Source organism: Malaya genurostris, chromosome 3 (assembly GCF_030247185.1).
Source record: "Malaya genurostris strain Urasoe2022 chromosome 3, Malgen_1.1, whole genome shotgun sequence".
Classification (NCBI taxonomy): Eukaryota; Metazoa; Arthropoda; class Insecta; order Diptera; family Culicidae; genus Malaya; species Malaya genurostris.
The window spans coordinates 217,599,329-217,625,460 of NC_080572.1; the positions used below are offsets into that span (position 1 = coordinate 217,599,329).

General features: G+C 38.1%; 1 protein-coding gene across 6 annotated transcripts in view; it reads right to left on the reverse strand.

Annotated features, from left to right (window-relative positions):
- Positions 1-26,132, reverse strand: part of LOC131438930 (homeobox protein 5) — a 260,066-nt gene that overhangs the window by 90,846 nt on the left and 143,088 nt on the right. For 3 of the 6 annotated variants that reach the window (XM_058609330.1, XM_058609331.1, XM_058609333.1), the window contains one exon: positions 4,056-4,667. In XM_058609330.1, the coding sequence (XP_058465313.1) occupies positions 4,056-4,144 (89 nt within the window). In that variant the 5' untranslated portion in view covers positions 4,145-4,667. The remainder of the gene's footprint in view (positions 1-4,055; positions 4,668-26,132) is intronic. The other 3 variants (XM_058609335.1, XM_058609332.1, XM_058609334.1) reach the window with 2 other exon arrangements.

The window sequence follows — 26,132 nt, forward strand, 5'->3', positions numbered from 1 at the left end:
GGAGTTTTAGACACAATATTAAATGTTCTTCGACATAATTTTGCGTGAACTGCGTCGCTCTTTTTATGTGCATCTAATAAGATGTAAAATCACAGGGATTTTTTTAAATGTGTAGTTATGGACCTATGAAAGGATATTATACACAGATTCACTCTAGCAGAACCCAAAGAATGATTGTCCGATCTCTTCAGTGGCGTCGTTTCAACATTGACTGATATTAATTCTATGTTTTGGATTTCATCAATGTATTACATGCATGAAATTCGTCGAAATAAAAAAGAATACTGATAGCAACCGCCGCGACTTGAACCGAGAATCATTGGATCGCAAGTACGCCTGTTAATCGACTGAGCCACAGAAGCATGCATCTACATGGCTTGTAAAAGGTGCATTTAAATTCATACAGTCGCCCCTGCTAACAGAACGCAAGTTACAGTGAAACCAGTAAAATTCAAGCTCATCTAACATTAAGACATTACAAATAAAATCTTCCATCATTTGACAAATTAGGTCTTTATGAATTACATCGTATGAGGGATTAAGTCACCTGTAAAATTAAATTTTTTTTGGAGTGTAGTTTCACGTCGTAAAAGGTCACTAAAACGGGAGCTTACATGTGAAAATGTCAAAATCCGTGTCAAAGTTGGACTGACGAATTGAAGGCATAGACCGAAAATAATAAAATTTTTCGGTATACTTGCCGTATAACCGGTCTTCGCTGAGCGATGACTTTATATTCTTCATATTATATGAGTTCCAGTTAAGCTGAAGCCATCAATAGTAAATTCATTTCTATTTATTTGCTCTCATACAATACTTAATTGGGGACGAGTATAGCGTGATGGGTTTGTCGATGGCTTTTACGTAACCCAACTGGTTTCGATCCCCAACCCCGCACATAGGGTCAGAGAGCTTTTCTGGCCCGAAGAGGTGAATGACCTTAAAGTTAAAACCTTTATAATTGAAACAAAGAAAATACTTAATTGCTTATAGTGTTCATCACGCTGCCAAGTGAAATGTGATATCCTACGGGTCGTTTGTTGGTTCTGCAAAGCAAATAGTTTTTGATAAGGCTTAATTAGATGGCTACGTAATTCACTCAAGTATCTGAGTTTCAAATGCGGGATAAAGTAACTATTGCATTTTCATCTGTATCTGCAAATTGCCATTCATCAACTATCTTGGACTAGTTGACTAGAGATGGTTCCACGAATGAAAGATTCAGCTTTATCACTGTTAACAAATTGGATAAAGCACAGGAGTCGTTCTTGGGTTGTATCCAAACATGACAATTGCTGGCGTATTTTGCAAACTTGCGCTCAGACAACAGCATTTTTACTATATTTGAATCTTAAAATGTCAAAATGTATATTGCACTTTTTCCAAGTATCATTACAGTATTCTTGTCAGAACTCTGACTGTATATTGCAAGCTCAACTATCACATGGCTAGTATTCAGCGTACTTACGCAACTACTTATCCGGGTTTTTGGTTCACCATGAAAAGTTGAATCTGTGTATGGAAAGCTAAAATTGAAGGATATTTTATCTTTTCTCACCCAATGTGCTAAGGAGCTATAATCAGAGGGGTTCATCGATCCTCCTGGAGTGAATAAATCTTTTCTGTATTGACCTAAAAAAGCTTTAGCCGATTGTTTGGCTTATTTAGGATTTTGTCTTGGATTTGGTTTATTATTTGGATACGGGTGCCAAATTCATTTCTGCTCATACATATTGTGAATCGTTCTGCATTCTTCGAGGAAGTGAGTGTTGTGTTGCTTCTGTAAAATCTCTAAGTAATCTCGGGGATTGGAGGTTTTATTAAATGTGCATTTTGGTACCTGCAGATCTTTCAGCATCCTTTCGTGAATGCAGAACTCTTTTTATTCTGTGCACTTTTCCCAACTCGCCCGCTTTACATTTCCTTTCCATGTTCCCTTAATCTTTCCTTTCCCATCGGAAAAATGAAGAAAAGCCACTGCAAGACACAATTCTCCCAATAACTAGGAGAACGTGCCACTTGAGCCAATTAGTTCTGATTCCGGATACTTTACAATTATTTATGTTTCAATATAATTTAAACTAAGCGCTAAATGAAAGATACAGTCCTATTCATTGAAAAATCAATGCAATCTAATTTAGTTTTCAATCAAACTGACGTTCAACTGACGTCTATTCCATGTAACTGTTGTTTTATATGTCGTGTAATTTTCAGTATTTCTTTATGTGCTTGAACCTTTAAAATTTTTCAGTTAAAATATTGACTTGATAAATTGTTAACCATTTCAAAAATGTCAATCAGACTATTTTCGTTGATTCTCGCACATTTTACATTTTCTAGGCAACCTTACTTTTTAGTTGTCATTGTTTTACACTATAAATAATAAAATGTTTTTGAATGTCGAATTTCAACATTTATTTCGTTATTATAAATTGTTGTTTGTGACAACAAATTAGTAATCTTTTCAAAGTAGATTGAATGCCACATAACTTCTAGGGTCGCTTTATTCACTATGACAACTAACCGGATAGGATCATTAGACTTGTACTTATTTATAATTGTATATTATGTTCCTGCGAAGTTTAAGTTTGCTTTTATGGACAAATTTTCCAAAAAACTGTCTATTCGGCAAGGGACATGCAGCTGCGGAGCAACGACAAAAGCGTTCGTGACGAATAAGACGATGAACAAGGAAGAATGCCTCAGGGAAGAATGCCTTAAATACCGCACTCTACCTTTCATTAAAACCCATAAAGGTCCCTTGAAGTTTTGACAAGATTTGATGAGTTGCCACTACAGTCGGGAAGTCATCCAGTGGTACCGCGATAATAACGATAAATCGATAAAAACATAAATCCACTCAACTGCGGTTAGGGACGCGACTCAGATGACTAAAATGTGGAACAAATGTACCAAGGAAGTTGACTCCGAAGGTGTGCAGCGTTTGATGGAAGAAATCAAGAAGACAAGACGAATTTTCATTAGAAACGAAGAGAAATGATTTGTATTGATTTTTTTTTCTTAAAGTACTTTGAATTACCTTTGTTTTGATGTATTACTCTTATTTGGACGTTAATCTGTCACCGAGATACAGATAATTTTATTATTCCGGATTCAAAATGAACATAGCTTTACAAATAAGTTGCGCGTGAATTTTCTCGTTGCATAGCAGTTGAACAATGTATTCTAGAAGCAGCTTAGAAGTTCGTTCGGTCGCGTGTCGTGAACTTTCAAGTGTAGATAATTACAGGGTGCTCCATTTTATATGTCGGTATGTAAACGCTGAGTAACTTTCACATTTACCAACCGAGCGATTGCATCAGATATGTTTTGGAATCGTCAATTCAGAATTTTTTTTGCCATGGATCGGTCCACCCCGAAACAACACGCTGAAATAGTGACACTTTACACTTAAAGTTAACTCAACGTGCATATCGGAATCAAAAACAGGCAACATTGACTGGCCACCCACCCTTCCTTACTTCTTTTTGTGGGGTTTTCTGAAAAGCACGGTTTACGATAACCAGCCTCAAACTTTTGTCTAGCTTTTGACTATTGATGAGATGGAGTCATTTTGTGATTGCTAAAAAAGGTCGTCACTTAATTCATATTGTTTTCAAAAACTAGTCGAAAAAAAATTGTAAGCAATTTTTTTCTCAAAGTTATTCAATGTTTACATACCGACATAAAAGATGGAGCACCCTGTACTTAAAAAATGGACTGCTTAGAATTATAATCACAACTTTTATAAGCTTGGGTATCATAAACAACTTTTATAAGTTGGGTATCATAATCAACTTGCTCATTAGCCCAGGGGCTCGTATAAATTTTGAAACTTGACAATCAAAATTACGTATAAGTCCTTTAACGACTGGTTTTGTATTGTTTCATTTATTGTAATGAACGGCTTTTCTCAGTCTAGTCAGTACCTCATTTTTTAGACTGAGAAAATCCGTTGATTGCAATAAAACAAACAAAATTATTTATACCAAACTTACAACGTCCATCTACTGTATCAGTGAGAGCTATATCTAAATATGATAGAAGTTACTTACGTGCTGTTGCCGTTTTTGTTCTTATTTCCTTTTTTTCTCGGTCGCACAATATGATTTTCCATCCATGATCGTAGTTTGGAACCAAACATTTTTGGCCTACCCAACAAATACAATAAATTTTCTCTGTAAACCTCTCACGAATATCAATATTCCTGGTTTGCTTTTCACACAAATTAATACCGAACTACGGAGGAGTAAGCCTTCAAGGTTCAATAAAACCGTTTATATGCACAATCTCACACTTTTGCACAAACGTTTGTACAAGTTCTCAACACGGAAATCTCCTTGAGGATCCTTCTTTTAACATTTCACCATTGGCTATTTTCTTCTTATCTTCCACTTGTCATATTAAATGACCATCAAAATGAAATAATTTTTCTTCCCATTAATTCCCTCCACCAATGACTGTGGCAAGATGGTTTTTCTTCCCAACCCAACAGTTATTTAGATGCCACTGATGGAACCACGCTGATTGTGCCGAAACGATTTACCGAGCCCGACTGAGTGTTGTCCCTGTAAGTAGGCTACCGGCGAAATAATTTCCTCTCTTGAGGAATGTGCCTCCTTGTCTTGAGTTCGGCTTTGTGCTGCTGCCGGTTGCCAGGGTCTAACCTGAAACGGGAAGAATGAAGAATAAAAGCATGAAACATCATGATGAAACAAACATCGGCGAAGGAATTTTTCATTAACGATAAATCAAGCAAAACACTGTCAGTTTTGGGCAGTTTAATGAGCTTCCAGACTATTGCTGCAATCTGTGAGTGCTTGAAATGTTCTTTCATTGCTTTCTGATATAAACGGTTCCCTGTTTTGTTTAATTAATTAGCAGGTGGTAGTTTTTTTTCCAGTGTAGAATTTTTAATAGGGAATGTTTCCAAAAATTCTATAAACAAAAGGAAAATAAGTTTCACGGCATCTTTAAGCATCCAATGAACCCAAGAGAGTCTTGCCATCATATCAGTCCAGTCCAAGCTCTTCTGAATAACAATTCATCTAAGTTTAACACGTACTTCATTTCAAAAACCGTAACCTTTTCATCGTCTTAATTAACGCTCTTTATACTTTAAAATCGAGCGTTTAGGTTGACAATCTACCTGTAGGACGACCGTTCATCGCTGCGGAGCATTCATTATTTTAACCGTAATGTGTTATCTTCACTTGCGAGGTCTTGTGCTGAGATATTTTCCGTGATCCATACGCTGTATTTTTCCCGACACCGACACCCACATTTTTCGCTATTGGACTAGGCAAGGGATTTTCCCGTGCATATTTCGTCCCGAGTAGGTGTCCTGATTGCCGACGGGCGTCACAAAATGGATCCCTCGCTTCTGGAAATCATTCCTGTAGTATATTGGCCTTGGAATAAGTACACTTCAGAAATGAGTACCTGAAAGTGGAACGATGAGGAATTTTGTTTGTATTCACGCCTGCATCAGGAGCGCAGGAGCTTTTTAATGATGTTTATCGTCCGCCTATGGAGGGTAAGACGGAGTAAAACAGATAGGGGTCCCAATTTTTCGTGAAAGTGGCAAATGTTTTTTCGAATTTTTAAAAATAAATTGGAAAATTTTCATACCATATTTGTATTCAGATCAAAGATGGCTTTTATTGTATCAAAGAACGCTCACTAGCAATTCTTCACACGATTCAATCAGTGCCATCAAAGAGAGACGGATATCATCGCAGTGATTCCCAAACTGGTCTCTACAGCCCACTAGTGAGCATTAGCTCATTTTCAGTGGGTAGTAAATTCAAAATTGTCAACAGGCGGGTAATGAGTCGCAAATAGTGGGCTTCGATACTTAAAAAAAAATTCTGAGAAAGGCCCTGAGTAAAATGTATTCATGACAAATTTATATTGACATGTGGTAATATATCATTGAGAAAAGCAATTCCATTCCAATCTATCAGTTGCAAAAATTATGTGATTAGTGCATCATTCAATTCTTTTGAAATGGGTAAGAAAGAAAACAAAAGTAAGAAGATGAAAATTTAAGTGCTTTTTCGACCAAGAATTGGTTAAATAAAAATGAGTGTAAATAGTTTCAATGTTTCATTGGAAATTCATATCATGTCTATATTCCAGATTCAATTCATACAAAATACAGAAAAAAAATCAGGTCAGAATGATTTTCAGAGTTCGAGTTCAAAATCTTGTTCAGAATCATGGGGTCAGATCCAGAATTCAGATTTGTGATCGGAATTCAGACACAGAAACCTGCTCCCCATTTCAGAATTTAGGTTCAGACCAAAAATTTCTGTCAGGAATTCAGACCCAGAATCTAGGCTTGGGATCAGAGCTTATGTCCAAAACAAACGAAAATCTATGTATTCCTGTCAGGAGTTCAGGTCTATAACCCAGGTCCAAAATGCAAGCCTAAAATTCGGAAGCCGATTTTCACTCAAGAAGCCAGGTCCATGTCCTGAATCTAAGTCCAGAATTGATGTGAAGTCTAAGTTCAGGATCTAGTTTCAGGTACATATACTCTGTCAGGAGCTGATCCAGGGTCAGAATGCTGGCCCAGAACCAAAGTCCAAGTCCAGGGTGAAAATTAAATTCCAGAATCTAGATGCAGAATTCAGGTTTAGGTAAAAAAAATCTCTGTCAATAATTTTGGTCTAGAATCTGAGTCCAGTTTCAGAATTCAGATCCAGAGAATTCCGGTCCAGAATCAGATTCATGTTCAAAGGTTAGGTCTAGTTACTCAATTTAGGTCCAGATCTTGGCTTAGAATCCATGTACAGAATCCAGGTCCAGATTCAGAATTCAAACAAAGAATTCTGTCGCAGTTTCAGAATACAGAATCAGGATCCAAGGTCAGAATGTAGGTCCAGAACTCAGATCCAGAAACCAGGTCCTTCATCATGCTTCAAAATTTTGGCCCATAGTTCTGAGTTTTGTTTCTGAATCCAGTTTTAAGTTCAGAATCTTAATCAAGTTACGGGTTCACGATTGCGGTGTATTTCCAGTATCTCTTTGAAATTTTTTAAGTAAAAATATTGTTTGGTATCCTGAATCCAGCTCCAGAATCCTGCTTCAGATTTGGACCCGAAACCTTCATCGAGAGCTCAAGCCAACAAATCAGGTTCAGGTCAAGAATCCAAATCCATGCTCAGTAACCAAGTGTAGATTTCTGCCTCAGGCTCAGAATCTCTGGTTCAAAAACCATGTCCAGATTCAGTATTCCGATTCTTATCGGATATCCAACTCCAGAGTCCTGGTTCAGAATCCTGGTACACCTAGGATTCTTACGAACCCTTTTTATACGTTACCTCTTTGTACATAACTCTTTTTAGGAACCAAATCCCAAATAACTTTTTCACGAACCTACTTCGTAAAAAGAGGTTTTGGCATACATCGAAAGCATTTCATGGAAACTACTACAACATAGGTATTTTTGAAACGGGTTTAAAGAGTAGATTCCGAAAAATGATGTTTGAGGTATTTTGGAAATCCAAGATTGCGACTTCCGGTTGATTGATATTCCTCGAAAACTCTTACTATATGGGAATTTTCGGAACGGGGTTGATGGGTAGATGTCGGAAGAGGTTGTCGCCGACTTCCGGTTTATCGACGTTCCTTGAAAACCTTTACAATATGGGTATTTTTGGAAAGTATTTAATAAACAGATGCCGCAAAACTATGTTTGGTATCATCCTCCGGTTTATCGATATGCCTTAAAAACCCTTAAAACAAAGAAATTTTTGAAACATATTGGATACCAATAAACGATGTTTGAGCTCGTTTCAAAATTCAATGAGGTGATTCCCGGTATAGTGTTTTCAAGGAATACCAAGTTCAAGGAATACGGCAAAAACTGTTTGTCACTGTTTTGCATTTCAAAACCACTTCAAATATCGTTTTCCGACGTATACTTTCCAATCTCGTTCCGAAAGTACCCATATTGTAAGGGTTTTGAAGGAATATCAACAAACCGGTTGTCGCATTCTTGAATTTTAAAACTACCTCAAACATCGCTTTCCGACAACTACTCATCAATTCTGTTCCTATGATACCCATTTTGTTAGGAGTTTTAAGCAATCTCAATTAACCGGGTGCCGCCATCTTGGATTTTGAAACGAACCCAAACATTATTTTCGTGCACTTACTCTTCACATCCGTTCCGAAAATAGTCATATGATGCGCGGTTTCCACATTCATTACACAAAACTTTTTCTACGAAGTAAATCCCAAATAACGTAAACTTTTTTTACGAACCAAATCCCAAAACACGCCTAATGCCGAACTTTTCTCCATTACCCAACGAAAAGATGATCTGAAATTATGGCTGATAAAATGAAAATAATGAAATCCCAAAACTGGCGTCATAAGCTTTCAGGGACAGTTACAAATCCGTCCGCAACCTCCTCAAATCTGGGGAAATCGCTCTGCCAACTGAACTACTGTGGATGTTATGATACACAATAGACTCCCAGTTAGAAAAGAACTTGGTATTTGATCTGACTGTGCACGGTCGGTTAAGTTCACATTTTAGTTGATCTCCTGTGATTCAATTTCGCACTCAAAAACTTCATTCACCCTACCAGTTGATCTCACTTTATTTCTCCGGTTGAGAATGATATGTGAGGTTATTTTGTTGTTTTGTTTATCCAATGTTTGAACGATAGTATGTGACACTTACTGGCCTATTTCAAAGAAATACAGGGTCCGGCACTCGAAGTGTAACCAACTTCAGACCGCTCGCGCAGCTGACGCACGGGCATCAGCTATCTAGAAATTTGCTAAATGACAGTTCGGAGTTGTATTGTTTACAAGCGCAAGAAAGCATTTTGCCAAAAGTGAACGCGAAAAAAAAATCAGTGATGGATTTAAAACGTAATAGTGTGATTGCTTTATATTTAGATGGAAAATCACAACCAGCGATTGTTCGTGAGCTCAAACACCTTAAAGTGAATAAAGTTTTTGTTTATCGCACCATAACTCGTTACAATAATACTGGTAGCGTCGCAAAACGTCATGGAGGTGGTCATCAAAAGACTGCAACGTCACGTGAGATGGTTCAAAAAGTGAAGAAGCGACTTGAACGAAATCCTCGACGAAGTGCCAATCAAATGGCAAAAGAACTGAAAATATCCGACCGGAGCATCCGCCGCATACTGAAAAATGATCTGAAGGTCAAGCCTTACAAGATCCAAAAGGCGCATGATCTCACACCGAAGCAGCAACAATTTAGACTTGAGAGAGCGAAGGAGTTGCTTCGTTTGGCCGAAAGCAGTAAATTTCCGAACATTGTATTTTCTGACGAGAAATTTTTTCCAATTGAGTAAGTCGTAAACTCTCAAAACGATAGGGTTTACTTGACCGACCGTTCATACGAGAATTTGAGTCATCGATTGGCCACCAGGAGGCAGCACCCGCAACAGGTAATGGTTTGGGCCGCTGTAACCGCAGATGGGCGCTCTCCAATCGTTTTCATCGAGCCTGGCGTCAAGGTAATTTCGACATATTATCGGGAAAGTATTCTGGAGGTTGCTTTGAAGCCGTGGGCAGACAAACATTTCGGTGGCAGACCATGGGCGTTTCAGCAGGACTCGGCACCGTCTCACAAAGCTCGAGTGAATCAAGAATGGCTGAAAAACAACGTTCCGAACTTCATCACGTCCACACAATGGCTCTCGAATTCACCAGATGCGAATCCAATGGATTATTCTCTTTGGGCCATTTTGGAGAGCAAAGTCCGAACTAAAAGATACACCAGTCTCGAGGCGCTGAAAAAAGTTATTGTCTGCGAGTGGGCCAAAATACCGGCAAGTCACATTCGGGCAGCTTGCGATTCGTTTTTTGACCGTCTCAAGGCCATAGTCAAGGCAAAAGGTGGTCATATCGAGCAAAAGTGAATTGATTCTGAATTTTGTATTATTTTTACACATTTTGTACTTTGAATTAAGTAAAAGTAATTTTCCAAACTGAATTTATGACCTTTTTAATTGGTTACACTTCGAGTGCCGGACCCTGTAATATATGCATATTCACACGCTGACTGAATTCTGCTCCTGTGTTGATTTCCGTTTGACTCCCCGTGCAATTAAGGGTAAAATTTTCATTCATTTGTCTACTGGCGAATATTACAAAATTTCGTACAACAGTTTTTTTTTCTGTATATATGAATGTATGTGCTGAGAATTTATTTATGATAAGCTAATATAATGTTGATTGAAGGGTACTTGTTAGAGTAATAAAATTATTTCGATTATTTTTCTGTAGTGAATATCCTCAGGAAGTATCTTTTACCCTCTCCTTCTCAATCGAGCTTTACTGTGATTTCAACCTTTGGCATATGAAAATGTTTGACTAGATACAAGCTGGTACTGAGTAGTGCCCTGGGAAGTTACGTAGGTGCATTGATGCAGAAAATGGTTTTGATGCTGATGTTGATATAATGGCAGATAATTTATTCTGTCAGATTCATTTGATTTCCTGAGCCAGTCAGGCATCAATTAAATGAATGCAAAAACTACGAACCAGCTGCTGCTACAAAAATAGAGATAAAGGCATCATGCGAAGAACAGTTTAGAAAGTTTTTCAGTTAAATAACACAAAATTTATTTAATTTAAGATACTGAAGATTTATTTAGGAAAGCTGCTGCTGCTTTAATTAATATAAACCATCAAACAGCTATTTACAAACTATGTGGATTCAGATTTAATCCTGGAATGCTTTCGCGAGTGTTACCTTAAACCTCCGTGATTTGGTTACGGTTTACTATAGCCCTAAACAATCTTTACGAATATTTAATCTGATGTTTAGTCATTCGTTTAGACTGGTGAATTATATTTATTTCATTTAACCGGCTGAGTTATGACCGTATGAAGTTGGTCTGGGGTTCAAATATATCCCACCTACGCGTTTACGTTAGTGTTTTGCTGCAAAATTTGCAAAGTTAGCGAGAAAAAAAGTGGATGTTGCAAGCTAGTACATTGCTGCACAAAAGCATTGTTCATCTTGTATGTGGAAGTAGCTATTTGCTAAAAACTTTAGTAAAGTAGAGGCAAATACGAGTGAAGCGATGCCGATATTTTTGGATTCGGGATAAAAGGGCTCCCTTTTTTAGCGTAACACGTGGGCTGAAATGTCCCGGCCCGAACACATAAATGGCGCTAGTTTTATTGCAGTCAACCTTTTCAGTTAATACTAACCTTTAGAAGACAGCTATTAAAATTTCATGATATTCTATTCATTAGTTTGTGAGTTATTGTGCTAAGAGTGACGTTACTTTTGTTATTTTCAAAAATAAAAACAATTTCGTGTTCTAATTTCACACTGCTTCTTGATGGGAAAAAATACCTTGACTTGAAAAGTGTTATGGACACTCCGCTCCATCAGAAACAACACTAAAACGTTTGTTTGCTAACCTCAAACATGATGCTGAACGCAGTGTACGTCCAAATAAGACGGTAACAAAAGAAAACATAAAAAAAATCATAAAATCGTTTTGAATTATCGAAAAGTGAAGTTTTGAATTGAACGTGTTGGCTTTATATTGCATGAGCATTTGACTATGAGAAAGCTCTGTTCAAAGTGGGTGCGGCGTTCGCTCACTCTCGACCAAAAACGAGAATGTGTTGATGATTCTGAATAGTGTATGACCATGTTTAAACATAACAAACCGGCATTTTCGCCTCGATATTTGACAATGGATGAAACATGGATTCATCACTTCACTCCGGAATCAAAGCGATCATCATCTGAGTGGACAGCAACCTCGTCCTCGGTTATAACCTCGGTATTTTGGGATGTGCGTGGTGTAATATTTACCGACTATCTTGAGAAAGGAAATATCATTAACTGTGAATATTATATAGCGATATTGGAGCGTTTAAAGACTGAAATTGCAAAGAAACGACCGCGTGTATTAAAAAAAGCAATTGTTTCAGCAAGACAACGCACCGTGTCACAAGTCAATCAAAAAATTGGCAAAACTACATGAATTGAACTTCGAATTGCTTCCACATCCACCGTATTCACCAGATTTGGCTCCCAGCAACTACTGGCTGTTCGCAGACCTGAAAAAAAAAATACGCTCACCGGTAAGAAATTTCGCACGAATGAAGAGGTTATCGCTGCAACTGAGGCTTCTTTTGAGACGAAAGATAAATCGTTCAACAAAAGTGGTATTGAAATGTTAGATCGGCGCTGGAATGATTGCGTTCCTCTTGATGGAGATTACGTTGATGAATAAAGTTAATTTTGAACCAAAAAAATCTAGTTCTCTTTATTAGGCCCGGGACTTTTCGGCACGTGTTTTACGTACTTTACTCATCCGCTTCACATCCATGGCACAGAGGTTCGGATCCACAATTTAGGGAGACGAAAATCTTTGTGGTCTAGCTGCCGAGACATGCTTCCTAAGATGTGCCTTCGTTAATGCCCAAAATTCCTCAATTGGTCGAAGCTGTGGGCAATTTGGTGGATTCATGTCTTTTGGGACGAAAGTGACATTTTTGGTAGTATACCATTCTACCGTTGATTTCGAGTAGTGGCAAGAAGCAAAATCTTCCCAGAAAACAACAGGATCCTTGTGGCTTCGAATCATGGGTAGAAGTCGTTTTTGTAAACATTCCTTGATGTATATTTCGCTGTTCATTGAAGCAGTGGTAATGAAGGGTTTCGAAATCTTACCGCAGCTACAAATTGCTTGCCAGACCATAGTTTTCGTACCAAATTTTTCGACTTCAATCGATGTCTCGGACTGGTTTAACACTTGCTTTTCTCGCACCGTATAATATTGTGGTCCCGGCAAGGATTTGTAATCTAGTTTCATGTAGGTTTCGTCGTCCATAATACTGCATTATGTTCAAATTTCCAGCAAGAATCGTATTGTACAGCTCTCGAACCCTCGGCCTGATCGATGCTTCTTATTTCGGACTACGTTTTGGTTGTTTCTGCTTCTTATAGGTTTGAAGATTCAAACGTTCTTTATCACGAAGAACATTTGACTTCGAAGTGCCCATTTTTTTGGCCACATTCCGAACTGAAACCTTCTTCTTTTGCTCGAACGCCATCAGTATACGTTTATCCAACTAAGGGTTAGCAGGACCTTTTTTCGACCTGTTTTCGGTTTATCCTCAAAGGTGTTATCATCACCGAACTTCCTGATTGCATTTCGCACGGCTTTTTCACTTACTCCTTCCATTTTTGCTATCTTTCTCAGTGACAGTCCGCGTTCTGTGCACCATTTGTACACAATTTTTCGACGCTGTTCTGCTGGAAGTCCACGCATTTCGAAACAAACTTATTAAATAGAATAAAAAACTGCACAAGTGGTTAGAGAAGAGTGTGAACAACAGGACGAAGCCATGAAAATTGACAGATTCTGAACCATTGCGAAATGGTAGCGGTTTTTGGTTGTGTCCATACTTTCTGGGACAGTTTTTATGAGTAGTTTTCACAAAGTTAGTAAAGTTTTAGAATTTTAATTTTAAGAAATTTTGGCAGTTAATCGAAAGATTTGCCATGGCGGAGGAATGTTTTCCTCCAGTGGAGGCATGATTGGGTGGCTTTACCGACTTGAGTACCACATCGATATTCAGCCACTCCATCCCCTCCAACGATCGTTTCGAGTAGTGAGCCGACGCCAAATTCAGCCAGAACACCGCCTCTTCGGTTCTATAAGCTTCCCCTTTCACGGCCAGTCCGGAGCGAAATAAGAGAGGTTTTGCCATCTTCTTGCTGATTGTCAGCCACAGCAGCATCTTCATGGGGAACTTGGCGTGTGGAATTAATTTTACTTCGGCGCTCCCTTCTTTCGTGGGGGAAATAAAATACGGAGTGCCGTGTCAATCGTTGACACCCAGGATGGGATAGGTCTCGTCGTCCATCACAACCACCACGTCACGATTCGCCGGGAAAATCGAGTTGATCGTTTTATTCAGCCGCTACTTCTGCGTCATTGCCTGCAGCTCCGAAACGAGTGGACGCAACTTCCGCTTCCTGACATGTATGCGCATGTTCGACAGGTACTTTTTCACTTTTTCTTCGGTCTTTTTCTTCAGTTTCCTTTGGAGCTCAGGGTTGTCGACCGTCCGGAATCGAACTTTGTTTCGATGCTCTGATTGTTATCTAATAGTGCCAAGATATTGTAGATGCCGGAACGGGAGTATCCGGCGTCCACAAAGTACCGCACTTCTGAGTGGGGTTACCTCACTGTTTTTGCCATCACGGTTAGAGTTCGACTGAGCTCTGATACTAACGGGTACTTTCTAAAATGATCAAAGAGGCGGGTGTTTTCAATTGGATATTAGTTAAAAGTGTATTGTGAGTGCTGTACAGATGCCACCTATGAAGATTCATAGTTCACGGAAGCTTCAGAATCCGCTGAACTAAAATGCTATTGATATGAAGATGTGCGAGATGCTAGATTTTATCTACGATCTTTGGTTTCGATAAGCCAAAGTACGCCGCTCTCCCTCGACGTATAAGTGACATCATCTAATCATCCTGCATCTTTAATCTTGTATCACGACTTGATTCAATGAATTCTGGAAACAAAAAATAAAACTAATGTTCATCACAAATGTTTTTGGATCTTTACTTTTTACACTTATGTTTTGAATTGTTTCAGACCGCCGCAATTATTAAATTTCTCTGAATCGCCTTCTTGGATAAGCTCACATCTAGCGCGGTTTTCAATGCGGTTCCTTATTACGCGGCTTTTTTACGTGGATTTTCGAAGTAACGCGTTTTTTACGCGGATTTATCAAGTTTCAGGTTTTCAGGTTTTCTGATTTTGTCTTAGAAATGCATGAAACTTCGAGATCTAATGTTATCCCGAATTTTTTTTATAAGTCTACTATTTGATACTCGATTTTTTTCAAAGAACAAAAAATATTTAGATTACATCAGATCTCGACGTTTCATGCATTTCAAGTGCATTCGGCATTAAAAATAATTTTTCGATTTTTGAAGTCCCAAAGTCGATTTTCACAAAAAAAAACATTTTTTTATTATATAGATATGGACGTTTCATGCATTTCTAAGATATTTGGCATCAATTTTTTTTCTTTAGTTCTGAGGTTTTTTTACGCGGATTTCTGAAGTAACGCGATCTTTTTTATGCGGATTTCAGAAGTTACGCGGTTTTTTTTTTTGCGCGTTATTTTATGTTTTTACTTTGTCCCCTTCAAAGTACTCCACATCGACTGCAATCTGCCATTTTTCCATAATCTCTTCTCGGGTGCGTTCCACGGAGCGGTTTCTGTCGGAGTCGACTGAATAGGAAAAAGTCTGACTCCCTGCGGCTCAGGTGAATTCGGTGGTTGCTGAATGGTATTCGTTTAGTTTTTATGTTACAGGAAAACAATGGCGTTGTGTGACGGTGGGTTATCGTGGTGCAACGATTTGTTTGCCCGCAAATCTGGTCTTTTTCGGCGAATTGCTACATGCAAACGTCTCATAACTTTCTAATAGTCAATTTGCGGTCTACGGTCATACATTCTTTGTTTTTGTTGATGTTTTCGTCGATGGCCTACCGCTTCTCTCATCATCATTTACAGACTCTTCTGAAACGTTCGTACCACTAATAAACAACTGTTATCTTCAGAGCATCCTTGCCGAAACACTCTTCTAATATTTGCAATGCCATCGCACTATTGAAACTATTTTTAACGCAAAACTTAATGCGGACTCCTTGTTGCAAATTCAATTCCATTTTGAAAATTGTACTAAATCGAGGACACGCACAGTCACATCGTAACTTTTACCAATGTCCAGGTATCAAGCTGAAAATTTGATAGAATATCAATGACAGATGTGGCAACCTTAAAAAAATTAAAAATCTAATCGGGTGACTGAGAGCGCCATACGGTGGTGATTCCGGGAACTTTTCGATCAAGGCAGTATATTGGTATGACTGTTCAAAAATATTTAAGAGTTTTTGACGAGGAAGGATGAACTATTTTTTCTTAAAAAATATGGAAACCAGCGTCGAAACGTTGGGAGTTAAAACTTATATATTCGCTTGGATCCAATATTTACTGGAAAGCCACTTAGTAACTCAACTTTCAAACGAATCCAGTCAAACGTCAAAGTCCAGTTCTCCAAGTTAGTTGAAGATATCATATCTTTGCCTCAATGTTTCAATTTCCTAGAACCCAGTTCTGATTCGTTCTAAGTAACTAAGTAACAACAGAATGAATTTTTCCGTTTGTGCACAAGACCATTGATTTTCTCACATAAAACTCTTGCAAACCAATTTGATTGGAATAATTGATTCTTAAATCTAATATTCAACTCTATAAAATTCTATTCGACTCGAATTTCAGCAACCAGTAACTGTTTAATTAGGAAAAGCGCCTGACGAATACAATTTAATTTTTCTTCGGTAGTCGCCATGGATTCCTATAACAGTCCCAAGAAAATGGAAAGAGCCTATGCTAAAGAGACGAGCAAGCCAGTGGATCCTTTTGAAGGGCACCGATACTGTTCATGAAAATAACGAACTTAATTTCCATAGCAATTAGCATTCAATCTTCCAACTCTTGATGTATATGGCATTAAATATAAGGCTTTTTGCTCTTCTCTACTAGGATGCTGAACTGTGTTTAATTTATGCACCAATTGACACGTTTGCGAAGTACTGAATCCATTCAAATTTGAATTTACGCGAAGGCCATTATCCAAACGAATGGCAAAATACTCGTCTGTAAATACAAACATTACGGAGCATGGCCCCATTCCTGACCTGGAAAAAAACCCGGAACTGATGCTATGCTAAATTATTCCTAGTCTCCCTGTATGTTATACAGCAATGCAAATCACAGCAGGCCTGACCCTGGTTTGGTCTGTAAATTTTGCAGCAATAGCGTTCCGGATCTTTCGCATGCTGCGACTTGAACAGTTGGCTTCATTGATGTTCTCGTTGAGTAGAATGGCTTCTCAAGACCACCTCGACCATGGGTCGGAACTTTACCACACAGCACACAAGTCGCACGGTAAGTGTGCTATTTTTCCACAGTTACATGCTTGAAAATGGCTCCCATGGTATTGCCGTCGCGGTAATTCAATTTGTTTTATGTGCCTCACTTTTCTTCTCTCACTTCACAGCGCTAGGCGAGTTGTCAGTGGGTTTTTGTTGGTGAACGAGAAAAAAAAAGAAAGAAATACACATCTTCCGATGCACGCGATGAATACTTGGCAAGTGCTTAATTTATTACGTGTCCTTACGCTTACTAAATGGGACCCTCAGCGATTTGTTAAGTGTGTTCTTCGCCCTTGGGTGACTTAAAGTGGCTGGTCGTGTGGCATATTGTAGTCAATAATAATTAGAACAAAGGGAAGGTACTTCTTCATCTATGAATAATTTACTTCTTACAATGCATTCTTTCAGAACGAAGATAATGATAGGTATCTGGGTTGAACAGCATTGTTCATTCACTGTTGATAACTGTGAAGATCCACTTAGGGTAAAGTGTTATTATACGGCCCCTTAGAAAACATTGAGATTTAATTTTCAATGATTCCGGTCCTGTAGCAGTATGATATACCTCACAACAAATCAGTCAAATGCCCACAACAAGAGGCATTTTGCCCCACAACAATGACGCATCATGCCTGTTGAAAGTCCAGAATAGATGAAAAGCAGAAACATAAATATTATTTGCATCAGAAGTTATTTGTGTGATCAACACAAAAATAAATCCGTTACTGATGAGCATGAACCTAGCGAGGCACCTCTCGCCGATGATAACGCAAATAGGTGAATAATTTGTTTCTAATTTGTTGCTAATTAATTACGGCAATTTTGAATTTGTAGTCAAAAAGTTAGCGAACCTTTCTTTCCAAATATGCTTCAAAACAAATCGAAGCCCAGTGAATAATTTGTTGCTCAATTTTTTTTTCATAATTTTGAGCACTTCGCTAAGTTCATATGAAGTTAGTGAAGCCCCCCTTCCAAATGTGTTTCAGTACAAATCGAAACCCAGTGAATAACTAGTTGCTCAATCTTTTTTTAATTTTTTTGACCACTTCGCTTTCTCCATATGAACTTGGCGAAGTACTAAAAAAAAATAATAAAAGATTGAGCAAAAAATTCACAATTACCGTAACTAATTAGCAACAAATTATTCACTGGGCTTCGATTCGTTTTGAAGCATATTTGGAGGAGGGGCTTCGCTAACTTCATATGAACTTAGCGAAGTACTCAAAAAAATAAAAAATAAGTGGAGCAACAAAATTAAATTTGTCATAATTAATTAGCAACAAATTAACAACAAATTATTCACCTATTTGCGTTATCATCGGTGAGAGGTGCCTTGCTAAGTTCATGCTCATTAGTTGATCCGTTACTGCTGTCTTGATTAAAAAATCAAGAAACCAATCATTTTGAATTCTCACTTGAAGAAATGTGTTTCATTCAAAATTCGTAACTCCAGTTTTCTACTCCCTTATCTTTTTGAACCTTCTGCTTCAAGTAATGTTATGGATTGCTGGCAAAAAGGTAAAAAGCAAACATTGAAAAACACCAACTGCTTGAAATGATTACTTGACAATAAATTGAGTTATTTATTTAACAATTATAAATCAATTGTGTGTTTTATTCACCGGCTGACAGAGAATTGACATCATAAATGATAATGAATGGTCTAAGTATGGTAACACCTTTCATTGGGCAAATATCAACGTTACATTTTGTATGAATATATTTGAATTTTCTGTTGTAGTTAGAACAACATTCTAAGAGCAAGCGTAAACCGAAAAATATATCCGACTAGAAATTTGGAGGGTGAGATAACTAAGTGCTTACAAGTTCCTATCTCATGCCTCCCCGCGTGTCTATGATGACATTTGGTCAATAGAACGGCATCGACTGGATGCTATCACCTTCTGCGTAGGTAGCAGAATGAGGGGGTGCGAATTGGTTTGTATGTAGTAATTCTTTCGAAAGCCCTAGTGCACTTTAATATGTTTACATTTGGTGTGGAAAACAACTTCAGCCAAAACTCAATTTGTACACTTAGTAAACATAATTCGACCATAAAAATGAACATAAAAAATTAATGTAAGCAGAAATCTTTGCAATCCGTCGAATTATAATAACAAGTTTAACATACTTAAATAAACAAAGTTCGTCATTTGAAGAATGGACTACTCTCAGTGATATCCCCGAATATACTCTTGATCCTGATTATACAACTTTCGCGACTGCGATCCTGCTTCCTTCCACTTGAACAAACTCCACCAGATCTACTCATTCATTTTCATGCAAACATCATCTTGTTGTGTGACACGGCAAAAAATGTGTATTTGCCTGCTCTGAATTCCACATGCTTTTGCTGAAGTTCTAAGATTTTCCTTCGTTTTAAGAAATGATTGCTGGCTGCGGGTGAACCTCCGTTGTTTTTTTTACGTGAGTGACGGCACCAGAAGTTCGATTTAATGATGAAACTTTTCCCGCAAGGGAAATTGGTCTTTTCTCCGTTTTTTCTTTGTTTGAGATATGCACATCTTCATCTCATAAACCATTCTCTAGCCACTTGCCAAACGAGGATGGTGGGAAAAGATATATTCATGAATGCTGTGTACATCAAATTTTATCCTTTCACCCCGGTGTTGTGAATGCTAGAGTAACATTTTATTAAGCAACGAATGATAATCCGTCAGGCGCTAATTTTTGACACTCAATTAACGACGTGCTTAGAAGGTTAATGTTGCTTTTGTGTTCTTCCGCCGAAGTAGCTCCAAAATGTAACCAAATTCAACCAAAAGCAACTTATAAAGAACCATTTTGAGTTGGCAGCAGAAAGTTTGGGTACGAGTCTATCGATGTTCACCTCAATCGTAACACAGCCCATCGCATCTGCTTTAAATCATTGAAAACGATAAGAACATTAAATGATGAATGGTGGCTTCAGCAATTTTCCATCTTAATCACTTTCGACTCAGAAATTCCATCCATCCGTAAGATTCATCGTTTTGTATGAAAATTCCAGCAGAATACCTTTGCTTCCATCGCATTGCCCTTTTATTATAAAGCAAACGATGATCGAACTGCCGCCGACTTTTCCGGATCGAATAGATGATATACGTAGGAATATTATTCACCACACTTCATCTGCCCCGGGATGGGGCGGATATTGATTTATGAGATTCTTTTCAGCAATGCTTATGTGGAATCCAATCGAGAATATCTCCCACGCGGGTGCGACGGAGTTGGAAACTGGCCCTATAAGCCTAAAGATGATGTTTTTTTTTCAATTCCCTAAAAGAGAAATTGAGCGTCGATTGCGGATTTCCTTTCCCTGCTAGCTCTGGGAATACCTTTCCTTAATCTCCATCGCTTTTCCTGTTCAGTGGGTTTCCGATCCGGGTGGTTCAACAGTCAGACGAGAAACTCGAACACCGCTCATGAATATTTGAATTAGTAAATAATGTAACTTCTAGTAAAGAATGGTGCTAGTGTTCGCTTCGCAGTTGGGTAATGCTAATCTAACTTGAATTATTTCCGATTCCCAGTGAAACTCAAGATAGTTTGTTAAGAGGCACACATGCTTGGTTAGTTTGCTTCCCAATCACTGGCATCTGGGATGGTAAATTCAACTAAATCTTGGGTCGGATACTTTTCGAATTCATCTGTTGTCAGAGAAAGGAAAATGGTATCACGCTTTGGTGTTGGATTCATACTAATGAAAGATACGTTGATGACTAGACATCAACAAAATATCTCTTATGCTAATTGAGACGGATTAAAGTGCCGGATGGTTCTTGAATATAATTCAGTTGGAAAAAGAAGAAGTGGAGCGCAGCGAGAAAGAAGGATCGATCAAGAGGAGGGCAACCTACGAAATATACGTGTCTTGAGTGTCTAGCGAAGAGTAGCCACGGGCCGAATTGGATGGAGACGTATGCTTGATACAGTAAAAGACACCCCAGGACTGTAGCTACTAGGTAAGGTAAGTAAGGCGAGCACGGTCGGTCGTTTGAGTCAGTTTTCAAACATACACGGAAAAAAATCCGTTACTATTGGATTTATGATCAAAAGGATTCAAATCATGATCAATAAGTCTTTTCCCACCATCGTCTAACAAAAGGCCTCTAAACCCTTGGTGGGACAAAGAGTGCTCAGATGCTAAGCACGCGAAACAAAATACTTTCAAGACGTTTTTAAAACGAGGAGGAGGAACTCCTCAGAATTTTGAAAAATTCTTGATTTTAGAAACCAAGTATAAGAGCATATTACGGGCCAAGAAATGTAGCTATTGGAGATATTTTGTCGAAGGTTTGTCAAGATAAACCTCAATGAGCACTCTTTGGAATACGGCCAGAGGAATCGTAACGTAGGAAATGAGAGTGAGGAATACTCGAACCGATGGATATTTGATTTTGCGAAGAAAGTTTGTCCAGATTCTGTTCCTACGCATAGCCCTTTTTCAATGATGGAATTTTCCATAGCACTCATGTCTTGTAACAATAACGCTCCTGGGTTGAACAGAATTAAATTCAACTTGGTGGAGAATCTGCCCGACCTCTCAAAAAGACATTTGTGGGAATTGTTCAACAAGTTTCTTGAGCAAAATATTGTTCCACCTGACTGGAGGCAAATGAAATTCATCGCCATTCAAAAGCCGGGGAAATCAGCTTCCAATCACAACTCGTACAGACCCATTGCGATGTTGTCCTGCATCAGTTCGAAAAAATTATTCTAGGACGTCTTGACACTTGGGTCGAGACGAACGGCTTGTTGTCAGATACTCAGTTTGGCTTCCGTAGAAATAAAGGGACGAATGATTGCCTTGCATTACTTTCGTCTGACATCCAAATTGCCTTCGCTCAAAAACAAAAAATGGCCTCTGTATTTTTAGACATTAAAGGAGCATTTGATTCAGTTTCCATTGATGTTTTTTTCAGACAAGCTCCACCAATATGGACTCCCAGCGGTTATAAATAATTATTTGCTCAGCCTTTTGTCAGAGGAACGCATGCATTTTTCACATGGCGATTTGGCAACATTCAGAATTAGCTACATGGGTCTACCGCAAGGCTCATGCCTCAGTCCGCTCCTCTATAATTTTTACGTGAATGACATTGACAGCTGTTCAGTAACCCCATGTACACTAAGACAATTGGCAGATGATGGCGTAGTTTCAGTTACTGGACCCAAAGCTATTGATTCCTTAGATAACTTGTCTGTTTGGGCTGTTCATCTGGGTATCGAACTCTCTGCGGAGAAAACAGATCTGGTCGTCTTTTCAAGAAAGCATGATCCCACGCAGCTTCAGCTCCATATGATGAGAAGAATGATCCAACAGGTTTTGACTTTCAAATACCTCGGGGTGTGGTTCGATTCCAAATGCAAGTGGGGAGGACACATTAGGTATCTGATAACAAAATGCCAACAAAGAGTAAATTTTCTTCGAACAATAACAGGATCTTGGTGGGGTGCTCATCCGGAAGATCTAATAAAATTGTATCAGACAACGATACTTTCAGTGATGGAATATGGATGCGTTTGCTTTCGTTCCGCTGCAAACTCTTATATTGTCAAACTGGAGCGAATTCAGTATCGTTGTTTGCGAATTGCTTTAGGCTGCATGCATTCGACACATACAATGAGTCTCGAAATTCTGGCGGGAATTCTTCCATTGAAAGATCGCTTTTGGAAGCTTTCAACACGACTGCTAATAACATGTGAGATACTGAATCCCCTGGTTATTAATAACTTCGAAAGGCTAGTTGAGCTTCAATCTCAAACAAGATTCATGACAGTATGTTTTAACCATAAGTCACAGGAAATCAACCCTTCAAGATATATTCCTATCCGTGTCAGCCTGCTAAATGTCCCTGACTTAACTTTATTTTTCGACACATCCATGCAGCGCGAAGTGTGTGGAATCCCGGAACACCTACGCTCGTTGGAAATTCCAAAAATATTTACAAGTAAGTGTAGGCATATTGACTCTGAGAAAATATTTTACACGGACGGATCACGAATTGAAGAGGCTACTGGGTTTGGTATATTCAACAATAATGTTTCGGTCTCATTTAGGCTTCAAGAACCTGCAACAATTGAAGCCATTCGCTCAAATGCTGCTGGCAAAAATAAACCTTTTTTCTTGAGCAAAATAAAAAAGTGACTGAACGTCATATTGAATAACAATTATCAAATTACAATAGTTTGGGTCCCGGCTCATTGCTTCATTCCAGGCAATGAAAGAGCCGATATTTTAGCCAAACGTGGTGCTATTGAGGGTGAAATCTATGAGAGACCGATTGCTTTCAATGAATTCTATAGCGCGTCTCGTCAAAGAAAACTTGCCAGCTGGCAAGCTTCTTGAAGTAAAGATGATCTGGGTCGGTGGATGCACTCAATTATTCCTTAAATATCGACAAAGGCATGGTTCAGGGGACTGGATGTGAGTAGGGATTTCATTCGTGTGATGCCCAGACTCATGTCCAATCACTACACGTTAGATGCACATCTCCTTCGAATTGGACTTTCCGAGACTAATCATTGTGCTTGTGGCGAAGGTTACCGCGATATTGACCATGTTGTTTGGACATGCGTGGAGTATCGTGATGTCAGATCTCAACTAATAAATTCCTTGCGACTATCCAATGTCCCAGTTTGCGACATTCTTGCTTGTCGTGACGTTCCTTACATGAAATTTCTTTATTATTTCATTAAGTCCATTGAAGTTCCAATTTAAATTTTGTTTTATGTTAGACTGTTTTCTCTTCCATGAGTTCTACCAATAGCCAGCTATCTTATATTGAATAAAAGTGATGAACTGATACAAACAAACCGGAAATAAAGGGTGATTTTTTAAGAGCTTGAGAACTTTTTCAAACAATAAAACGCATAAAATTTGCAAAATCTCATCGGTTCTTTATTTTAAACGTTAGATTGGTACATGACATTTACTTTTTGAAGATAATTTCATTTAAATGTTGACCGCGGCTGCGTCTTAGGTGGTCCATTCGGAAAGTCCAATTTTGGGCAACTTTTTCGAGCATTTCGGCCGGAATAGCCCGAATTTCTTCGGAAATTTTGTCTTCCAAAGCTGGAATAGTTACTGGTTTATTTCTGTAGACTTTAGACTTGACGTAGCCCCACAAAAAATAGTCTAAAGGCGTCAAATCGCATGATCTTGGTGGCCAACTTACCGGTCCATTTCTTGAGATGAATTGTTCTCCGAAGTTTTCCCTCAAAATGGCCATAGAATCGCGAGCTGTGTGGCATGTAGCGCCATCTTGTTGAAACCACATGTCAACCAAGTTCAGTTCTTCCATTTTTGGCAACAAAAAGTTTGTTAGCATCGAACGATAGCGATCGCCATTCACTGTAACGTTGCGTCCAACAGCATCTTTGAAAAAATACGGTCCAATGATTCCACCAGCGTACAAACCACACCAAACAGTGCATTTTTCGGGATGCATGGGCAGTTCTTGAACGGTTTCTGGTTGCTCTTCACTCCAAATGCGGCAATTTTGCTTATTTACGTAGCCATTCAACCAGAATTATGTAGACCATAAATCGGGCGTAAAGCGCGAAACACATTTCGAACCGAACACTGATTTTGGTAATAAAATTCAATGATTTGCAAGCGTTGCTCGTTAGTAAGTCTATTCATGATGAAATGTCAGAGCATACTGAGCAAATAATAATGCATGAAAATCATAACCTCAAAAAATCTGAGCAAATACTAATGCATGAAAATCCTAACCTCAAAAAAATCACCTTTTAGTTATAAGATCATGTACAAAATAAATGTATTTCATTTAATGTAATTTATAGTAGCAACTCGTTTGATAAAAAACAGTGTTTAGATTAACTAATAAATACCAACATACTAATATGATATTCGAAATGTATTAGGTTTACAGTACGATGTATTGTGGATGCCACAGCGAAGAAATACTTATGTATATTGCCTATGAAATAAACGTATTTATGGAAAAAACGTGTTTAATCCACCTAGCAGTGAGATGATACCTTTTTTTTTATCAATCCGCATGTGGTTTTTGCATTAATATTCTTCGGTGTTTAAGTTTTCATGACATTATTTTAATGACCGTCGTTTTAAGCGACAATTTGAGATTGTAATCACTCATTACTCTGTAATGTCGAAACTGCAAATACAATCGAATTTAAATCTAAAAGTGTGAAAATCGATTAAACATGTCATGATATGTCGAAGTAAGTTCCACTTTAGAGTTTACGGTAATTTAAGGTACTTCCAGAGCCGGTATTCAGGAACCAGCATAACCCAAACCGATTCGTATGGCCATATGACGAATAAATTACAACAGTTTTGAGTCCCCAACTTTGAAGCTTTTCGGGATTGTCATATTCTATATCGGTTTGAATTTTAAAAATTCATCATCATGTAATTCGAGAATCGGAAGTCATAATCGGATAAAATTTATTAATTTTGTATGGGACTATAAGTTTATTTAATTTGAACTTTTGTTTCTGAAATTCGATTAGGCTTTTTTGAGAAAACGATTGAACTTTCAGAAACGTATTTATACTGGAACCGGAATTCTAAAATCGGTATGGCCGAAGTCAGATAAATTCTCCTGAGTAGCTGTATAGTTTACATTTGTTTCAAAATATTTGAAAATCAGTGAAGACATCTTTGAGAAATCATAGCACGAATTAAATTTTTAGGTGCCTTCTGAATCGGAAACTGAATACCACTAAAACTGAAAAAAGTTTATTTGATTATCGACTATCCAAATCTGCAAACCCGATAAACCTGATTAATTTATGTGAAATAGACATATGTGAAATAGACATTTTTATACCAATCACCCTGTATCCCCTAAACCGGAAGTTGGATCTGACTGAAAAGCAAGATGTTTTACAGAATCTTTAAACTTTTCATTTGAATCTTAGATTATTCTTAGATTTAATTTGAATCTTAGATCGGTTCAGCCATCTACGAGAAAAATGAGTTACACAATTTTGATTTCATTTCACATATCATCCTGTAGTTCCGGAACCAGAGGTCGGAACCAAACATAATTCAGGAACTTTGTTTGGGAGCATACGACTTTTCACATGAATATGAATTTGTAGAAAAGAAATTTTCCGAGAAAATTGAGTGAAATTATTTGT